At 34.9% G+C, this 22,516-nt stretch overlaps 2 protein-coding genes across 2 annotated transcripts in view; one reads left to right on the forward strand and one right to left on the reverse strand.

The window, feature by feature from the left end:
- Positions 1-2,978: 2,978 nt before the first annotated feature.
- LOC101896175 (fatty acyl-CoA reductase wat) overlaps positions 2,979-22,516 on the reverse strand; it is a gene marked incomplete at its 5' end in the record, with an annotated part of 30,175 nt that continues 10,637 nt past the window's right edge. Inside the window, 7 exon segments of the mRNA XM_005184011.4 lie at positions 2,979-3,939; positions 9,473-9,730; positions 15,477-15,716; positions 15,785-15,977; positions 16,040-16,544; positions 20,198-20,310; positions 20,526-20,597. Of these exon segments, the coding sequence (XP_005184068.4) occupies positions 3,849-3,939; positions 9,473-9,730; positions 15,477-15,716; positions 15,785-15,977; positions 16,040-16,544; positions 20,198-20,310; positions 20,526-20,597 (1,472 nt within the window).
- On the forward strand, positions 17,202-19,347 carry LOC131805416 (uncharacterized). The gene is made up of 3 exons (XM_059128550.1): positions 17,202-17,393; positions 17,456-17,531; positions 17,588-19,347. The coding sequence occupies exons 1-3, from the start codon at positions 17,380-17,382 to the stop codon at positions 19,001-19,003; spliced, it is 1,506 nt and encodes a 501-aa protein (XP_058984533.1). The 5' UTR covers positions 17,202-17,379; the 3' UTR covers positions 19,004-19,347.

Consider the following 22,516-nt stretch of genomic DNA (forward strand, 5'->3'; position numbering starts at 1 on the left):
AAAAATATTAATAATAATAATAATGGTTATAGATATCTGATTTACTTCAAATTTTGCACATCTAAATATTTTTGTCAGTATTATATGAGGTGGAATGATTTGGTCCATTATGTCTGGTACCTTAGGCATTTTTTTACATATTCCAAAATTGTTCACATATCTACATAAACTAAAGGAAGAACTCGATATAATAATTTGTGTAGTTCCATAAGATAACCATCTTATAAAAATTGCAATATTGGTAATTACTTCAGAAAATGGGCACTTCTTATTCAGATATTTACAAAAAATCTTCTCCCATTATATCCAAAAATGCATGTCTTTTTGGCTTTAATAAATATTGCAACAATCATTAATAATTATTCTTAACCTTAACCAAACCTTTAATGTAATACATGAGGGTTAAATATGTTTAACTCACCGCCTTAAGGTATGCTTTAAATATTATGATTAATTTGGAATAAACAAGGTATTAACCCATTATGCTACAAACATTTAACTGTTATAAAACGACACATGTATTGAATGTTGGTGTTATATTTACATCTAACGCAAGTTATGAATGTATTTAATTAGTTGTTTTTACATTTGTTTACAACATTTAGAAAGAAACGAGGTAGACTCTAGGTTCCTTTTGGGGATCTTCAAAGAATCATTTTCCGAGTCAATGTATGCATGAATGTCTATCTATCACTATTGAAATTGGTAATAATCGGCTTTTTTATACCCTCCACCATACATAGTATGGAGGGTACATTAAGTTCGCCATTCCGTTTGTAACTCATCGAAATAATAATTTTAGACCCAACAAAGTATATATATTCTTGATCAGCGTAAAATTCGAAGACGATGTAGCCCAGTCCGTCCGTCCATGTGTCCGTCACTATACAGTCAAACCGAATAAATACAGGAAACTAAAATTTTGAATAGATCTGTCATTTGTCTGCAAGCAGGACAAGTTCGAAGATGGGCTATATCGGCCCACGATATCGTATAGGGCCCATATAACGGTACCCCCCGATATTCGGTATTTTGATGATTTTAGCTACATTTTTCAATGGAATTGTCTGAAATTCTACACAAGGACTTCTTTATGAATACTTTACCCCCTGGCAGAGAATTGTCTATATAGGTCCACGATATCGTATATCCCCCATACAACGGGGGGTTTTTGGAACAAATCGAACTTAATACCGTTTTTATTTTCTTACCCTCCACCATACTATGGGGGATATAATAACTTTGTCATTCCATTTGTAACTCCTCGAAATACTCATGTCAGAAGTCTAAGTCGATTTAGCGATGTCCGTCGGTTTGTCTGTCTGTCCGTCTGTCTGTCTGTCTGTCCGTTATAATCACGCTATCTTTCGAACGAATTGAGATAGAAGGATACAATTTTGCACATATGTTTATTTTTTCAGTAGGTAGGTTAAGTTCGTAAATGGGCCATGTATGTAGACGTCTTCATATACCCCCCATATAACGGTACCTCCCGATATTCGGTATTTGGATAATTTTAGCGACATTATTCAGCGGAATTGTTTCAAATTTGGTATTTGAAGTTCGCAAAAATCTAATCTATTTGGATAATTTTAGCGACATAATTCAGCGGAATTGTTTCAAATTTGGTATTTGAAGTTCGCAAAAAATCTAAGACAGAAAATTGTCTGTGCAGGTCCACGTCTTCGTATAGCCCCCATGTAACGGTACCTCCCGACATTCGGTATTTTGATGATTTTAGCGACATTATTCACCGGAATTGTTTCAAATTACCTATTTAGAGTTCGTAATGGGAACTACAGTCTGCGACAGAAAATTGTCTACGCATGTCCAGGTCTTCGTATAGGCCCCATATATCAGTACCTCCCTATATTTGGTATTTTGATGCTTTTAGCGTCATTATTCACCGGATTTTTTTCAAATTACGCATTTAGAGTTCGTGATGCAATTTACAGCCTAAGACAGAAAATTGTCTGTGCAGGTCCCATTCTTCGTATAGGCCCCATTCTTCGTATAGGCCCCATATTTCGGTACCTCCCCATATTCGGTGTTTTGATGAGTTTGGGTACAATACCCACCGAAATTGTTTGAGATGTCGTATTTGACGTTCGTAATGGATGCTACAGCTTATGACAGAAAAAAAGAGATAGGTTCTGGTTTTTATATAGTTCATACAATTTTACGGTTTTTTCATATTCAAATGAATTTCTCCATTTGGTGAAACTCGGTCGGGTATGTATATTTTTCCAATAAATAATTTTTAATATAATTCTTATCGAAGTCATATCACGCACTATATAGCAATGATATTTGGTACTTAAGGTACAAAAACATCTGTTAAATTTGTTAAAAAATCGATTCAGTTCCCAAATTGTGACTATGCTAAAGCCATGATACGCATTCAAATAATGTCCATAGTTGATATGATCTACTCCACATAAATTCCCAATATAAACGTTTTTTTTTTTGTTACTGGAGCTCTAATAACCTTTCCTCACTGGTTAAGGCTTCAAAAACATTTCACATTCGTTATGACAGTTCGGATTGTTCGAAATTAAAAAAAAATGTCTTAAACAAATGTCTATAAAAATATATTTAGATTTCCAAATACTGGAGGATATCTAAAATAATCGTTGGACGGACGGCTTTTAACCTAACTTTGAATATGACTTTAATTTTTCAAAAACCAATTAAATTATATTTAAGGATTTAAAATTTTTCTCATTTGTGAAGTTTTTATGCGGCTGTACAAAATTGAACTTAATACAGTTTTTTTTATTTTTTTTTTTTTTAATTTCAATATATTTTTACAGGTCAGTTATTTAACCCAATTCCATGCAATTTCAATATCAAATTTCAGGCCTGAAAAAAGTGTATTTGGATAACATTGTAACAAATACTGCCACAGTTTGCAAACAAACCTTAGGAAACTGTAACAAAAAAAAAATAAACAACAACAACAAAAACACATCTCTCAATTTAATTAATTAATAATAAATTTTATTCGTTTTTGGATTCGACCATAAAAACCCATTACAACTACATGGACATAATTTAAAAATTAGTAAACAACAAAATAAATTTTGTTTTTGTTTCGTTTTTTTTTTACATTGTTTCGTCTACAAACTAAGTAAAACAATAATAAAAAAATACTAATAAAATTAAATTTCACATTGAAACATAAAAATAAAAATCGTAATAATAAAAAATAAAATTACACAAAGAAAAAAGAGTAGAGGTAGAGGGAGAAGGAGGGAGGGAAAAATACAAATAAAAATTATAAAGAATACTAACGAATAATAAAAAACAATAAAAACGAAATTTCTCTTTTTTTTGTAATAATAAAAACTAAAATAGCAATGCAATAAGGAAAATAGGAAGGAAGGAAGTAAGGAAGCTAGGAAGTAAATAACAAAAATGTGGGGGAAGGAAGGAAACAAAGAAGAAGAAAGAGGACTAATAAATTTCCATATAAATAAGAAAAATATACAAAAAACACAGGAGCAACGTGATTTCGGTGCGTTGGGTTGGGGTGAAGATGGGGGAGGTAAGAGGGGTGTCAAAATGAGTAAATATATTTATATATAAAATAATGAAAACAGGAAGAAAAGCAGACGGGGAAAACATACACACTTACAAACTACTATTATTATTATTATTAGATACTACAAGTAAGCGGGAGAGGGAGGAGGTGGCTGCATGGAATCTTTACTCTGCACAGCCAACCAATTCCACCTCCCATACAGCAATGTATAGCCGGAAATACGCGCATTTACATTTCCGTTTTGTTGTTGGCGTGCTATTGTCGTCGGTGTTGTTGTCGTTGTTGCTGCTGCTGCTTGTCCTTTTTAGAAAAAGACAAATTTGAATAATTGATAGAGAATGAAAAATGTCAGCGAATAAATCACAAACAATGTGGTGTAGTGTAGAATTTTCAAACTGTAACGAGAAAAAGAGAATATTTTTTTTTATTAGAAAATCAAAAGCGAAAATTGAAATTGGAATTTTGAAATATATCTTCAAATTATTGAAAACAATGAACAATAATGGCAAGATGTTGACGCTATTAGGGGAAAAATGGGAAATTTCAATAACAAAGGAACAGAGAGAAGAAGCAGGATGGAATGGCCGGTGCTATAAATCAAAAGGATGGAATGTTGGAAAATCGTCAAAAAATATAATTTTAAAATTTTTTAATAAAAAAAAAACAAAAATTATTAAAGAATATTTTTGGATATTTTTTCTGAAATTAATTTAGCGGGCATTAAATTCAGATTTTTCTGTTCCTTTTTTGGAGGACCTGAAATTATATATTTTATGGAATACTAGCAAGTGCCCCTAACTTCGACAGCGAAGAGTCCACCATAAAACGCATAGTTTGTTCAGTTGACAATTTTTTTATCAAAACTTATACCGTACCGCATATACCGTACTAAATTTTCATACTTTTAAGGTTTCATATACAGGGTGAGATAAAAAACTGCTACAAAGTCAAACGCCATATTTTTTACATTTTTTTTAATTTTATTTCAAAAAATGTCGAAAATAGCATCGAATTTTAAAATAATTTTAGATTTGTTCGAATTGGTCACCTTTATCACGAATTATGGCCTACGGCCAATGAAACCGTCACAAGCCGATCGAATGTTGCTCTGCAGTATTTTGGGCCATTCCCGGCGAAGCGATTGCTTGAGGTGATTAACACTTTGGTATTTTTTAGTGCCAACCTTGATTTCCAAAATACTCCAGACACAGTCCGTTGGGGATTGGTATCCGGAGATTTTGGTGGTGATTATGCGCTGGAAATGAAGCGAGGAACCTCATTTTGTAACCATTCTTGGGTGGCACGTGCTGAGGCCTGTTGGAATGTCCAAGGTCTGCGGCCAAAATGTTTGAGTGCCCAAGGCTCTAATACACCCTCCAGAATATTTTCGCAACAATATTCGGCATTTATTCTGATGCCACCCACGGTCGATTAATTTAAGTGGAGAGCGACCATCTGCTGTTATATCAGCCCACACCATCACCATGGCCGGCGATTGAGTTCTGGTGGACAACCGAGGGTGCACATTTTCAACTGACCTCTTTGGCAAGTAAACCCGATAATTTTGTTTGTTTACAAACTGCTGGACAAGGAATTTTTCTCTTTGGGGAAAACAAAAACCAAATTCGGCAGTTCACCACTTTCGGCCATGCGAAGCAACTCTTTAGCTCTTTTGAGTCTATTTTCTGTTCTTTCTGTTGCGGTGTAAGCTCTTGCACTTTTTGGAATTTCATTGGCTTTACCCCGAGCTCATTTTTCAATATTTGCCGAATGGAATATTGCGATATGTTCAGCTCACGTGCCATTTTTCGGCCACTGCGACGCGGGTTTCGATCAAGTTGCTTTTTTATTTTCGAACCATTTCTGCTGAATTTGCTGTTTCTTCCGTTCACTTCCTTGATGTCGGGCTACGCTACCAGCATCACGGTAACGAACAATGGTAAGAGACACAAAAGATTTATTCACATTTAAATGCCGGAGTGCTCTAACGATAGCCACTCGTGGTTTTCCAGCCAAACATAAAGAAATCACACTATCAAGCTTGAACTCCATTACGAATAACTTTATTTCTGGAAAATTCTCACCAAAATGCTTTTGTACGGTTGTAAACAATATAATGAGCTGTCACTGGAATAATTTTAATAGCTGTCGGATGACTGGCCTGGAAAAGACAGCAGTCTAAAGTTGGTTGCAGTTTTTTCATCTCACCCTGTAATTTTCAAGTTTTTCCTCTTTCGAAAAGAATAATAGGAAAATGGAAATTTGTAAATGGAAATTGCACAATGGACCCACTCCCAATTTTTCTGCTCAAAACTACTTCACTGCTTCCGAAATTCCGAATTTCAGTCCCCCAAACATTAATTCCATTTAATACTTTTCGTACAATTTTTGCACACTTTTCCAAAACCTCTTCCATATCTCTTACCCCAATACCTAGGGAGACATCAATGAATAATGTCAGAATTTTATCTCTTATCCCTTCACCCAGTACCAAATTTGGTACCATTTAAGAATTTTCGTACAATTATTGTACACATTTTAAAACTGCCTCCATATCTTAATTTCAGATATCAACAGATATCTCAATATCAAATTTGAGGATTCCAGCTCTATCCCTCCTACCCAATACCAAATTTAGTACTATGTAGTACTGTTCGTACAAATATGGAAGGCATTTCCAAACCACCTCTATATCTTAGCCACAGACACTAACCGAGACATTTGTATTAAATTTTAGAATTTTAGGTCTATCCCATCACCCAATACCAAATTTGGTACCATTTAGTACTTTTCGTACTAATTTAGACGCATTTCCAACTCTCCGCCAAATCTCGAACACAGATGCCATCAGGAATCTAAATATCAAATTTCAGAATTGTACCATATTTCGGGTTTTAATAAGCCCCAATACTGTTCATCCAATACCAAATTGTACCAAATATAGTACTATTTAGTACTTTACGTGCACTCGTAGTACTCATTTCCAAAACCAATTTTATATTACAAACCTACCACTAACAGGGACCACAATACAAAATTTCTGCTTCATCCATTTACCCTACCCCAAATTTTGTACAATTGAGTACTTTTCGTAAAATTATAGTACACATTTCCAAAACCAGCCATATCTCTCAATTTCAGATACCAACAATTTCAGAGACCTCAATATTACATTTGGGGATTCCAGACCTATCACCCAATATTAAATTTAGTACATTTCAGTACTTTTCGTACTATTACACATTACACACATTTCCAAAATAAGCTCCATAACTCAACCATCGATACCAACAGTGACTTCAATATCAAAATTTGGGATTTCGTTCCTATCCCTTTACCCAATACCAAATATTGCACCATTTATTACTTTTCGTACAATTATAGTACACATTTCCCAAACCACCTCCATAAGTCCAGGCACATGGACAGCCACGTTAAATTCCAAATTTCAGATTTCAAGCTCTATCTTTTTACCCAACTGAAAATTGTACCAAATATAGTACTATTTAGTTCTTATTGAGAACTTTTAGTACAAATTTTCAAAACCACCTCCATATTTTAACCACAGACACCAATGGAGACCTCAATATGAAATTTGAGGATTCCAGCCCTATCCCCTCAACCAATATCAAATTTAGTACCATTTAGTACTTATCGTACAAATATAGGACGCGTATCCGAACCACTGCCAAATCTCAAATACAAATACCTGCAGTAATCTAAATATCAAATTTCGAGATTCCAGCCCTTTCCCTGCACCCAATATGAAATATAGTACAATTCAGTACTTTTCGTACAATTATAGTACACACTTCCGATACTACCTCTATATGTCCAGGCCACACATGAACAGCGACCCTAATACCAAATTTCAGATTTTAAGCACCATCTGTTCACCCAATACAAAATTGTTATAAAAATAGTACTGTTTACTATATTTCGTACAATTATAGTCCGAAACCACCTTCATATCTCAATTCCAGATGCCCAAAAGAAACCTCCATATCAAATTAGAGGATTCTAGGCCAGTCCCTTCACCCAATACAAAATTTAGTACAATTTGGTACTTGTCAGTAATTCAACTATCAAAGTTCAGAATTTTATCACCCAATACCAAATTTAGTACCATTTAGTACTTTTCGTACAAATATAGGACTCATTTCCGAACCACCGCCAATTCACAAACACAAATACCAGCAGTAATCTAATTATCAAATTTCGGGATTCCAGCCCGAACGCTTCACCCAATACCAAATATAGTACAATTCAGTACATTTCGTACAAATATAGTACACATTTCCGATACTACCTCTATATGTCCAGGCCACACATGAACAGCAAATTTCCGATTTTAAGCACTATCTTTTCGCCCAATACCAAATTCTTCTCAAAATAGTACTGTTTACTATATTTCGGACAATTATAGTACGCATTCCCAAACCACCTTCATATCTCAATTCCAGATGCCCAAAAGAAACCTCAATATTAAATTTGAGGATTCTAGGCCAGTTCCTTCACCCAATACAACATTTAGTACCATTTAGTACATTTCGTACAAATATAGAACGCATTTCCGAACCGCCGCCAAATCTCAAACACAGATACCAGCATTAATCGTAATATAAAATTTCGGGATTGCAGCCCGATCCCTTCACCTAATACTAAATATAATACATTTCAGTACTTTTCGTACAATTATAGTACACACTTCCGATACTACTTCTATATGTCCAGGCCACACATGAACCCTAGTAATGACCCTAACAATAAATTTCAGATTTTAAGCACTATCTGTTCACCCAATATCAAATTGTACCAAATATAGTACTCATTAGTATTTTTGTGTGTTTTTAGTACGAATTTTCAAAACCACCTCCGTATCACAAACATATCACTAACAGGGACCCCAATGCAAAATTTAAAAATTCTAACTTCACCCGTTCACCCTAAACCCAATTCGACCAATTGTAGTACTATTTAAAACAGTTCGCACACTTAGTACCCATTTCCAAAAACCACCTTCATATAACAAACTTGCTTTCCAAACATGATTCTCCTAACAAATTTCAAGTTTTTTAGCTTTGCTCTTCACATAATACCATATGGTGCCATTTTTTCGAAGTTTAGTACTATTTCAGAACTTTTCGTTACAATTTCCAAAAACCCTTTGGTACATCTATCTTGCACTCCATCAGTGATCCTTATCGTAATTTCTATTCTCAGATCTAGCTCCATTTGACCAATACAAGGTATTCATTTTTTGGTACATTTTAGTACTTTTCGTACCCTTTCGGTACAACTCTTCAAAAACCCAGCCTTATCACCTGACCCTCGTGAAAAAATTTCATGATTCTAGTTTCAGTCGCTCAGACTGGGCGTTAATTCTCAGTCAGTAAGTCAATCAGACATTTTAGTACTTTTCGTACCCTTTTAGTTCGAATTTCCAAAAATCCAGCCTTATAACAAGCTTACGCACCAAGACTGAACCTCGTACAAAATTTCAAGCATATAGCTTCAGAAGTTTCGTCTGGGCTTTGATTCTCATTTAGTGAGTCAGAGATTACAAATATTTTTTTAAGGTTGACTTTAGGCCCACAATCGGTCGTATTTTAAGGATATTTGTGCATCAGTGATGACATAAAGTAATTTTTACAAATTCCTAAAAAAAGGGTACCCTTCGAAATTCTTGTCCCTAAATTACAGATGGGAATTCGTAAATAATTTCAACCACTTTTACAGGCATATTACTTCAACTCCAATTCAGTTTTCACTGGCATCACTGTACGATCCCCAAAACCAAGTAGAGCGTACACCATTGCCATTATCATCATCATCATCATCCTCCACCACTTCATTATTACTATCATCCTGCAGTTCGTTTTTCGGGGAATTTCATTTGACTCTTTTTTGCAAAAAAGAAAAACTTACCGTTCATGTCGCTTCACCGATTCGGCCACAGTACTGGGTTCATCCTTCACCACATAGGATCGCAGGCCCCACAAGCTAATGCGAAACAGTTCAGTCCAATCGACGGACCGCATATCGAAGGCAAACAAACGTTTATCCTTCGCATCCAATTTGTCCCAGAGTGCTCGCACATTGTTGTTTTCGAATATGAATTCATTCGATGAGAAATATTCCATCACAGCGCAAAATTTGTGGATTTTGCGATACATTTTCATCATTCTGAAAAAGGGAGGGAAGGGGAAAATGAAAAACAAAACGAAAAAAAAACAAACAAACACATAGAGAGATATGATAAAAACAAGTTAGCCATGAGATTACACCAGGCACAGCACAGCACAACATCAATAGCTACAGCTATCGATGAAAACAAAAAAAATCCAGTTTTGGAAACAGCTAAACAAAGCACAATCAGCCGCGAAAAGCCAAATATTTGATCAAGAATATGGAGGGCAGCAAAACCGAGCAAAAAAGAAAAATCGAAAACAAAGTAACCAACAACGTATGCAAAAGCTAAAGGCCCCCAAAATATGCCATAGCCAAACGCAGGCACACAAACAACACACACACACACATATTTTCGGGGCGCTAGCCACACACAAATTTTAGGAAATCCTCCCACATTTCCCAACAACCCACCCACCACTTGAATAATTTGAAATTCATGATAACTATCGGAGATTTAGTATTAGCGTAACGAAACAATGAAGAGAGGGAGAGCGAGGAATTGATAATCAATTGCATGGTTTGGCAGAGACGAAATGTTTGGGAGCTACAGCTCGAGGTTAAAGGATAAAATCTATGATTCTCTTAAAAGAAGAATAGATAAGGATCGGCTCTTTAAAAGAGACCTAGAAAAGCTCATATGTCTTAGGAAGCTTTTTTTTGGTCAAAGAAATATTGCCATCACTGAAGTAACAGAGGGGTGAAAGGATTATATAAAGAATTGGGAAATAGACTTCTGTCCTAGACAAATAAAAGTATTGACTAAAATGTTGCCTCATCTGTCATCTTCGAAAAAAGTGCTTCAATAAATGTCGTTCATGCTGTGAGAGAGCTTAATCTATTCACTCAATTCTCTCAATGGAAAATATTTTAAATATTTTTATTTTTAAGTCGTGAAATTTAAAAATCTACTGCTCAAACAGCAGAATTTATTTGGAAGTCGAGTGACTTTATTAGTCCTGGGTGACTATACTGTCCCAATGATTAACTATGGGTCCCAATGATCAACCTCTATGGGTCAACATTTAAACTTTTTGGTCTACACCTTTATTTGTCTATGCTTCTGTCTATAGATGAGCTCTTTGAAGATTACCTTTCCACACTTCCTGCCGAAGTCCACTAGCCACAGAAGAGTTTCAAAAAGTATACTATCCTCAGAAAAATTGGGAAAGTCTTCTAGAAAAGCTATTAACGTTATTGAGGTTATGGAAGATTACCTATCCACAGAACATCCTCAGTAGAGCTTCAAGGAGCATTCTGTCCACAGAAAAGCTTTAAAAGTTCTATTCGCCGAAGCAAAAGAAGGTAGGAAGAGCTTTAGAGGATTTGCTATCAACAGAAGAGCTTCCAATATTCTTCTGCTTACAACAAAGGCTTAAAAGGTATTTTGTCGGCAGAAAAAACTTGAAGAAGTCTCTGCCTACAAAAGAACTTTAAATACTCTTGTTTTCACAAAAAAGCCTTAAAGGGTACTGTCTTCACCGAAGATCTAATTAGGGTACTCTGTCCTTAAACTGTGGCAAAGCTAAAAGCTCTACTGTTCTCAAAAAATTTTTGAAAGGACTTCTCAGCACAGAATATCCATAGATGGTCTTTTGTCTAAAAAAGGTCTCTGTTTACAGGGAAACTTTAAAGGATCGTTTGGCTACAGAAGAGCTTTGAAAGTTCTTCTATCCACTGAATAATTTTATAGGAACTTATGGTTAAAATAATAGATCCTCGGTGCCGAGAAGTACTTTTCTCATGTTCAGAGTAAAACTCCAGCAGCCAATCTGTCATCAGAAAGGCCTTAAAATCGTTTCCGTACACACAGAAAGTCTTTAAGCGACAGAACAGCATTTAAAGGTCACAAGGGGGCCATAAGAGGTAATCTGTGCACAAAATGAATTAGAAGAGCTTCAACAGGTCATTTTTCTTCAAAAGAGCTTTAAATTCGCTCCAGTCCTTAGGAAATCTCTAAATAGAAGAACAGCTTTAAAAAGTCGCCGAAGAGCTTTAAGAGGTCTTCTGTCCACAAATTGACTTTAAGGAAGTAATTTAACAGGTCGACTGTCAGCAGTACAGCTTGAAGAGGTCTTTTGTTCACAAACTCACAATGTATGCATTATAGGTTATACGTTTATGTTCGAGGCTGCCGTTGGCTGGGTTAAAGTGTCTTCTGGCCATAATAGAGCTCTAATAGGTCTGCATAACTGTAAAATGTATTCTCTTCTCAGAGGTTTTCTTCAAGGAGAGGTTTTGCTTCCAGAAGAGTTCAAATGGATATGGAGATATCAAAGATCTGTAGAAGGTATTTTAAAGGTCTTCTCTCTCAGTAAGGGATTTTCGGAAAGCCTTCTTTTCAAAAGGCAATATTTTCAGTGCGTCTTGTCCCAATCCAAGGGACAAGTCAAAAATAGAGCTTAAAGTGGTCTCTTGTCCACGAACTCACAATGTATGCATTAGTAGTGGTGAGAGTACCTCTCGTCCTGTCAAATCAATGGCAAATGAAAGTCGAGAGAAAATACGTATACTTTTGTATACGTTTTCGTTCGAGGCTGCCGTTGGCTGGGTTAAAGTGTCTTTTGGCCATAATAGAGCTTTAATAGGTCTGCATAACTGTAAAATGTATTCTCTTCTCAGAGAAGCGTCGGAGAGTCATTTTTTTTTTTCAAGGAGAGATTTTGCTTCCAGAAGAGTTCAAATGGATATGGAGATATCAAAAATCTTTAGAAGATATTTTAAAGGTCTTCTCTCTCAGTACGGGACTTTCGGAAAGCCTTTCCTTCCAAAGGCAATATTTTCAGTGCGTCTTGTCCCAATCCAAGGGACAAGTCAACAATAGAGCTTGAAGAGGTCTTTTGTTCACAAACTCACAATGTATACATTAGTAGTGGTGAGAGTACCTATTGTCCTGTCAAATCAGTGGCAAATGAAAATCGAGAGAGAATACGTTTACTTTTTTATGCGTTTACGTTCGAGGCTGCCGTTGTGCCGAAGTGTAAAATGTATTCTCTTCTCAGAGAAGCGTTGGAGAGTATTTTTTTCAAGGAGAGGTTTTTCTTCCAGAAGAGTTCAAATGGAGATATCAAAGATCTGTGGAAGGTATTTTAAATGTCTTCTCTCTCAGTAGGAGAATTTTGGAAAGCCTTCCCTTTAAAAAGGAAACTTTTTCAGCAGGTCTTGTCCCAATCCATGCCTTTTAATTAAGTTTTTTTTTTCAGGAGAAATCTCCTTGACGGACCTTCTTTAAAGGGAAGTTCTTTAAAAGTAATTTTTAAATCTAAAAGGTTTTTTTTTCAATAAAATATTTCTGCGAAATTTTTTTCAAAGTTCTTCCAAAAAAGGCCTTCTAAATCGTTTCTATTGAAGAAGATTTTCTTAAGTCCCTTCTTCAGTAGCAACAATTTTTAAATTTATTTTCTTTAGAAGACTATGTAAAGGTTCTTCTCCATTGAAGTTACTTTTTTGAGCAATAAGAGCTTTAAGAGGCCTTCTTTCTACAGAAAGATCTTCTAGCACAAAGGAGCTTTTTATGGGATTTAAAGGGTCTTCTGACCACAAAAGTGCTTTAATATATTTCCAGATATGAAAAACGTATTCTCTGAACAGAAGAGCATCGAAAGATTCTTTCAAGGGACGTTATGTTTTCAGGTGAGTTTAAATGGGTGTATCCATCGAAAATTTGTAAAAGGTTTTTTCACTCCGTAGGAGACCTTTGGAAAGCCTTCCCTTTCAAAAGGAAACATTTTCAGTGGATCTTGTCCCAATCCAAGGCCTTTTAATTAATTTTTTTTTTTCAGGAGAAATCTCCTTGACGGGGCTTCTTTAAAGGGAAGTTCTTTAAGAGGAATTTTTAAATCTAAAAGTTTTTTTTAATGGACTATTTGTAAGAAATTTTCTATTGAAAGTCCTTCGAAAGAAGGCCTTGTAAATCGTTTCTATTGAAGAAGATTTTCTGAAGTCCCTTCTTCAGTAGCAGCAATTTTGAAATTAATTTTCTTTAGAAGACTATGTAAAGGTTCTTCTCCATTAAAGTTACTTTTTTGAGCAATAAGAGCTTTAAGAGGCCTTCGTTCCCCAAGAAGGTTCATCTAGCAAAAAGAATAGCTTTTTATGGGATTTAAATGGTCTTCTGACCACAAAAGAGCCTTAATATATTTCCAGATATGAAAAACGTATTCTCTTTCCAGAAGAGCATCGAAATATCTTTTTCTTTCAAGGGGAGGTTATGTTTCCAGAGGAATTTAAATGGATGTATTCATCGGAAATTTGTAAAAGGGTTTCTCTCTACAAAGGAAAAGTTTTAAGCGGGCACTTCAAAGGCATTTTAATTAACTATATTTTTCGGGAGAAGTCCCATGAGGGGCTTCTGTCAGGGGAATGTCTTTAAGAAGAATTTTTAATTCTAAAAGGTTTTTTTTTCCAATAGAAGAGTTTTAATGGATATGGAGATATCGAAGATCTGTAGACGGTATTCTAAAGGTCTTCTCTCTCAGTAGGAGACCTTTGGAAAGCCTCCTCTTTCATAAGAAAAAGTTTCTCAGTGGGCATTTCGAAGGCATTTTAATTAATTACATATTTTTCGGGAGAAGTCTCCTGAGTGGCCTTCTGTCAGGGAAAGGTGTTTGAGAGGAATTTTTAATTCTAAAAGGTTTTTTTCAATAGAAGAGTTTTAATGTATATGGTGATATTCGACGATCTGTAGAAGGTATTTTAAAGGTTTTCTCACTCCGTAGGAGATCTTTGGAAAGCCTTCCCTTTCATAAGAAAATGTTTGCAGTGGGATTTGTCCCAGTCAAAGGCATTTTAAATTAGTTTTTTCCAGTGGAAGCTTTTTTGAGAGATATTTTCAATTCTGTTGATCTCCTCATTAGAATATTTTTAAGATTTTTTTCTATAGAGAAAGTTTATCCTAAGACTTCTTAAGAATATTTTTTGTAATGGATTTTAGAAGAAGACTTTGTGAAGTAGCAGAAATTTTGAAATATATCTTCTATAGATGATTATTCGAAGATCTTTCTACTTTGAAAATATTTTAAAGGGTATTTTCCTTTAAAAGACATTTTAAAATTTTTTCTAAAGAATTCTATTTAAATATTTTTTTCTAAAGAAGAAATTTTGAAAAGTATTTTTTATGGAAAATTTTTTGAAAGGCCTTCTTCTACGGAAGGCCTTTGGTAGGACTCCTTCTATAGGAAAGCCTTCTTGTACAGAATACCATCTGAACGATTTTCTTCCATAGAAAATATTTCATATTCTTGTTCTTATAGAAGGCATTGGAATAGGGCAGAAGAGCCGGTGAAGACATAAAAGAAGACCTATTAAAAGCTCCCTTCTATTGTAGGAAGACCCTGCGTATAAACCCATCAATAAACAAATAATATCAACACAAAAATATCCTTCAACAAAAAAAGAATAACAAAAACAACAACAAGAGCCACAAAAAGGGTTAATCAAAATTCATTGAAAGCATGACCAAATATGAATGGTTGGCCCATAGTTTGGATGGCATTGTGGAATATGCAATGATGCCTGATGGCTTGGTTCGGCTGGTTGGTTGGATGGGTCTATTGCTTTTAGCTGAGCTTTATCTTTTTTTGCCTTTGTTTTGATTTTGTTTTCATTTTTGAGGTTATGCTTTTGATTTAAGTTTTTTTTTTCGTGCTGGCCTTTGTTTGATTACTTCGAGGTTTTTTTTCGCTTTTGTCGTTTTGGCTTCGATCAAACATTTACCTCGATTCTGGTGCGAATAATATCTTACCTGGGTTTCTTGCCAATAACCAACATTAACATATCCATAAACAGGGCGGGTAAGGTGTGATACAAGAATGACAGCAGGGCGAATTGCCATTTGGAGCTGACAATGGTGAAGCAAGGATACCAGATGGATTTGCGCAACGGCAACTTGCGGCCATATTCAATGGCATATTCCATGAATTCGCGCCAGCTGGCAATGTTATCCGGGTCGGGTATGTAATTGTAGATTGGTGGGGTGTCGTAACTGTAAAACGTGGAAATAAAATAAAAATTTATATATTTTGAGGTTGGAGGTTACTCTTCAAGACTCACGTATTTCTGGCTATATCCCAGGCACTGGTCAACAGGGCATTTACACACAAATCCACCGGGACCATGTTGGCCTTATTCTGCACCTTGCCGCTGAAAATGCGCATGACACCCGAACCTACGCCCACAATAATGCCACAGGGTCCATACATGTTGTCGATCCAACCGGAGACGGGTTCACGGTAGGTAGTGACAACTAAAAAAATCAAAAACCTGTAAAAATTGCTTTAAAAAAGAAATCCCACCTCGAACCCTCACCTATGCCTGGACGGATTATGGTAACTGGCAAATTCTGTCCATAATTCTGTATGATATCCTCAGCCAAGACCTTGGTAAAAGCATAGGTATTGGGGAAGTCCTTGACAATGGTCGGTGTCAGGGTGTTCAATGTCTGCTCATCCAGGCACTCGCTCAGCTGCAGAGCCTTATCACCCGACAAGGTACAATTATAGAATCTCTCCTGAATGTGTTTACGATTGCAATGGGCAAAAGCCGTGGAGACATGAACCACAGCCTTGAGATGTACCACTTCCTTCGCTAAACGCAAAATTTCCTTGGTGCCATTCACATTGATGCCAATAGCCATTTTTAGCTTCTCATCAAATCGCACTGTGGCAGCACCATGTATAATTATGTTCACCTGTTCCTTGAGCAACTCACGATCTTCGTGGGAGATACCCAGCGCAGGGAGGGAGACATCACCACTGATGACGGTGATCTTCTCGCGATAGTTTGGTGTGATTTTCTTGAGTTTCTCAAAGACCTGGGGGAAAGAGAGGGAGAGAGAGAGACGAGAACATAATGAGCAGAGATGGTCCGAATAGGAAAATTTTAGGTTTTCGACTGTAACAAAGTTGTAAACGTCGAAAACGTCATAAAGCTGTATAAAAAGTATGAAATGTATTTAACGTCATAAACCTGAAAAATGCTGTGTTATAATCATTATTATGGTCAATTTCTCAAGCTCTTGTTACTAAAAAGATTCAGTAAGTTTTTATACATAATTTACTTTGTTAAAAATAATTTATTTAAAATAATTGGAAAACTTTGAATTTGTATGAAATAAATTTCAAATGTATATTGCTGATAGTACCCACGATACTATATAATCACAACTTATATAATATGAATACATGTAAGATTCTCAAAATTTAGACTTTTATAAAATCTACTTTTTGTGATCTTGATGTTTTTTAAATAAAACATTTAAATTTAATTAAAGGAATCATAAAATATACAAAATACATAGCACGCCATCTACAAAATGTCGCGTATACTGCTTGATGTGTTTTTCATTGCATTTGTGCATGTTGACAAATTGAACTTACATATGTCAACCAAAAAACGCCAAAAACAAATTAGTTTGAGCGGGAGATAAAACTACTTTTCAACAATTACAAAATATTATATATTTTAAAATGTTAAAAAGTCCGAGTGATGAACAACAACCAGAGGGGTTTGGACAAAGTTCTGGAGCAACCGGTGGTAGGCCCCTTCATCCATATTGGTACGGATATACAAAAATAAGTGAACGAGGAAAAGCTATTGCCCAGTGCAATAGGTGCAAGCAATTAATCCGCAACACGGCTATTAACAGAATGCAGTCACATCGGTAAGTACTCAATATTAATATTAACACAATGATTATTTATAAATGCGTTTTTGGATTTTTAGGAAAAAATGCAATGTTGAACAGATTGACGAGGACAACGAAAGTGATTTACTTGAAGCGGGCATATCCCAAAAAAATGTAAGCATGAATTCGTTTTCAATTTACATGTATTAAAATATCACTATTACTTTCAGTTGTCATGTACACAGACATCAAATACTCAAACTACTATTAAGGATTTTTTTCGTAAAATCAGCAAGAAAGACAAAGCTCAACTCGACATTCGTACTGCCAGATTTTTTTTTGCTTGTAACATTCCTTTTGTTGCAGCAGGTAATCAATTCTTCAAAGATTTTTGCAAAGGAATGCAACCATCGTACAAACCACCAAGCAGAAAAAGGATAGCTGGACCACTATTGGATGCAGTGCATAAGGAGCAAATCGATTTGAATGCGAAATTTTTAAAAGAAGGTACATATTCCGTACTTCTTATTGACGGATGGAAAAATTCAGCATCAAACACAAAAAATGTCGCAGCATTACTGCACAACTGTGATCACAGAATTTTTTTGGAATCTTACGACTTTTCATACATGAGAGAAACTTCAGAAAATCTCACTGAAATGGTGAAGAAAGCTGCCAGTTTAGCCAAAGATCGATACAAAGTTGAAGTTTTCGCTGTAGTCACAGATAATGCTGCCAATATGGTATCAATGGGCCGGAATGTTGGGCTGATTCATACAACGTGTAATGCCCACATCGGCAATTTGCTATCCAAAGATATCATCAAGAATTTTGGTATTCGTTTCGAGTTAAATTATCTTTGTGCGACTGGGAATAGCCAGAGGCGATCTACGCGGCTACAGTCTCAACAAAACGATGATGTATTCGGTATGTTGGAGGACGAAGTTACTGAAAACTCTTCAATACTTGGAAAAGTACATAAAATTCTTAATGAATTTAAAAAAGTACATATTGAAAGAAAGTTGTCAATGCTTGGAGGAACCAAAGCGAAGTTACCATGTGCAACAAGATGGTGCAGTGAGCGTGATGGACTTTTTTGGTTGATAAACAACATTTCCAAAATGAAGCAAATATCTGCAGAAACTAACACTGATGGAAAACCCTTGGTCAAATCCTATATAAGTGAGTTGCTCTATAAGGAGGACTTTATTCAATCCGTTAAGGAACTATTTGATCTTTTGAATCCTGTAGCTTTACTTATAAAAAACTGTCAAAAGTCTGAGTATTCTATAGCTGATGCAACAGAAGAATGGATAAAATTGCTTACTACGGCAAAACCAGAATTATATGAAGTGGCGGCAGAAAGATGTAGAATCAGTAAAGTCTTTAATAAATATAACCTCGCAGCAAATGTTTTGCATCCGCTATATAAGGGTGGAAGGCTGAACCCAGAGCAAATGCAAAAAGTTGAAGACTTTTTACTGGAAAATCTTGATGAACATGGATTACAATCATTTTCAGAATACAAAAATGCGGCAGGATTTTTTGCCTTACTTTTGGAAAAAACATCCAAACCTGGGCTATTCTGGGAATTGGCTGCAAATAGACACAAATCATTAGCGACATTTGCACAAAATTGCTCATGATACCAGCTTCAACAGCTCAGCTGGAGGGTATTTTTTCAAATTGGACACATGTTCATACCGATTTGAGGAACAGATTAGACTCAGAACGTTCTAAGAAATTGTTAGAAGTTTATTTTTCTTTAAGAATAAATGAAACAAAAGACGTCTCGCAGTATATAGAGGATACTGATTCCAGCGAAAACGAAAATTAAACGAAACAAATTACAAAATAATTTGTAATAACAGTATGTACCTGCTTAGAGGCCTTTGATTTTAAATGTAATTTAAATGAATTATTTAAGTTTGTTATGTTTTTGTATTTCCTGTTTAATAAAACAAATATTTTAAAGAAAAACTGAATTGGATTTTAAGAGACAAATGTGTTTTTTATTTCTTTCCTATTTTTGTCAAAAACCTTGTTTTATCGGGTAGGTTTACGACTTTTCCGACGTATGTAATATACGTCGGAAATGTATGTCAGATACGTCATAATTTCCGACGGGCCATCTATGATAATGAGAGAAGGAGAGAGGCAAAATAAAGGGTAGGTACTTGTCCACCTTTTTGGATAAAATTATCCACATTTGTGGATAAAATTATCCATGGTTGCGGATAAAAATATCCACAGTTGTTGGTAAAATTATCCACAGTTGTGGATAAAATTATCCACATTTATGGATAAAATTATCCACATTTGTGGATAAAATCATCCACGACTGTGGATAAAATTATCCGCGTTTGTGGAAACAATTATCCACACTTGCGGATAAAATTGTCCACGTTTGTGGATAAAGTTTTCCACTATAGTGGATAAAATTATCCACATTTGTGGATAAAATCATCCACGACTGTGGACAAAGTTATCCGCGTTTGTGGATAATTTTATCCACGTTTGTGGATAAAGTTATCCACATTTGCGGATAAAATTATCAGCATTTGTGGATAAAATTATCGACTATTGTGGATAAAGTTATCGACTATTGTGGATAAAATTATCCACATTTGTGGATAAAATTATGCACATTTGTGGATAAAATTATCCACATTTATGGATAAAATTATCCACGTTTGTGGATAAAGTTATCCAATTTTGTGAATAAAATTATTCAATTTTGTGGATAAAAATATCGACTTTGGTGGATAAAATTATCCACCACACCCTTTCTTCCAGTTAAATAAAAATATTCTTGAATTACCCCCCATCCCGCTACTTACCGGTTCATTGAAGATATCATCGAGACGTGTCTGTACGTCTTTACCCTTTTTGGTGCGGATCAGCAGGAAAATTTGTCCCACATCGGTAACGCGTAATAATTTTTCAATTATAACTGCAAGATGAAAAAAAAATCCAGCAATTAAATCATTACCACTAAGAACATCCGTCGGGGGAATTCCAAAGGATATTCAACCCCAAAGAGCCACTTTACCGCACACAACATCCCTGCTCTGACATTGTGTCTGGTATTAAGCCACTTGGTAAAACGGGAGAGTGGGCGTACTCCTCCTCCCCCTCCTCAAAATGAATTAAAAGGGTATTACTTACTTTTACCAAAGAAGCCGGTGCCGCCTGTCAGGAATACCCCCTTGTCCTTGTAGAACATTTGCATGGGTGATTCTGTAACGAAAATGGAGGGAAAGGGTACGATACTTTAATATTAAATCGCAATCGAAAGAAATGCCATTAAAATAAGATTTATTTATGGGAAGTCAATATGAAAGTATTTAAATATTTCCAACCAGGGGGTGGGGGAACCCCTTTTCTACCCCTCATCACGCATTTAACGTAAATTCCTTAGCCATCAGCGACAGCTTCTATAATCCTCGGGTTTTTGAGGGTTAACACCAATGTTTCGTCATTGTTTGTGAAGTGTTGCGACAATACCTACCCTCCCCCATGTTATGTCCCTTCACTAGCGGGCGCCCAATTTCGTGCTCTACCCTTCCTTAAATATTTTTTCCTTTTGTTTTTCTTCTTCTTCTTGAGAATTCTTCTCAAGTACTTTAAGCGGTACCAATGAAATATTCGTTATTTACATAAATTATCATATTTTTTTCTTCACCTTGCTTCGCTTCTCTCCTCTCCTTTACTTTTGTTTTCACTTGACTAAGCTCTTTTTGGACTTCGTGGTTTATGTACTTGATAGCGTCAATACAAGGAGCAATACTCACACCACACCACAATATGATCATTATTTACTCCAAAAGGACAATGTGAGGAAGAAAATTATATTCATGGTGAAAAAATTGACACCCTACAACGGGAAGGACCAACAGCCAATTAAACGTGGCTTTCTTTAAAGAATATTATAAATAAAGGCCAAACAAACGTGGAGTTTAAAAAAAAATCAAGGACCCAATAAACGTGGATTGTTTAAAATATAGTTTTTAAGGATTTATGGAAAAAAAGTGGATTTAAAGAAAATATTTTTTAAGGACCAAATAAATGTGAAATATATTTTCCAACAACTAAATAATCGTGGATTTTTTAAAAATTATTTACGAATATTGGTTTACGAAACTTTGTTTTTTACAAATATTTTTTTAAAGACCAACAGACCTCTATACATGAATTTCATAAAAAAAAATGTTTTAAGGACCAATGTTAACTTGGATTTTTTGAAGAATTTTTCTTTCAAGAACCAAATAAACGATCTACTAAACGTGGATTTTTTTAAAAAATTATTTTCAAGGACCAAATAAACGTGGATTTTTTTTTAAATATTTTTCAAGGACCAAATAAACGTGGATTGTTTTAAAAAATATTTTTCAAGGACCATATAAACGTGGATTTTTTTAAGAATATATTTCCAACAAATAAATAAACGTGGATTTTTTTAACAAAAATATTGTTTAAGGACCATATAAACGTGGATTTTTTTAAGAATATATTTCCAACAAATAAATAAACGTGGATTTTCTAAAAAAAAATATTTTTGCCAACGACTCTATAATCGTATATTTTTTAATAATATTTTTTCAAGGACCAACAGGATCAACAAATAAATAAACGTGGATTTTCTAAAAAAAAATATTTTTGCCAACGACTCTATAATCGTCTATTTTTTAATAATATTTTTTCAAGGACCAAGAGAACTCTAAAATGGGATTTTTTTAAAGAATTTTTTTTCAAGGGCCAACAGACCTCTAAACCTGGATTTCTTAAAGAAAATTATTACTTCAAGGTCCAACAGACCTCTAAACAACAGACATCTAAAGGTGAATTTCTTAAATAATATTTTCTCAAGGACCAACAGACCTCTTAACTTGAATTTCTTAAAGAATATTTTTTTCAAGGATCATTAGACCTCTAAACGTGAAGTTTTTAAAGATTTTTTCAATGGCCAACAGACCTTTATACGTGAATTTTTCAAAGAATATTTTTTCAAGGACCAACAGACCTCTAAATTTGTATTTTTTTAAGAATATTTTTCTAAGGACCAACAATACTCTAAACGTGGATTTTTATACGAATATTTTTTCAAGGACCATCAGACTTTTAATCCTGGATTTTTTAAAGAATATTTTTTCAAGGAC

Source organism: Musca domestica, unplaced genomic scaffold (genome assembly GCF_030504385.1).
Source record: "Musca domestica strain aabys unplaced genomic scaffold, Musca_domestica.polishedcontigs.V.1.1 55, whole genome shotgun sequence".
Lineage (NCBI taxonomy): Eukaryota > Metazoa > Arthropoda > Insecta > Diptera > Muscidae > Musca > Musca domestica.

Bases quoted from the DNA above. Each gene is read 5' to 3' on its own strand.
- LOC131805416 (XM_059128550.1), top strand. The intron at 17,532-17,587 runs GTAAGCATGAAT...TATTACTTTCAG, and splicing joins CGGGCATATCCCAAAAAAAT to TTGTCATGTACACAGACATC.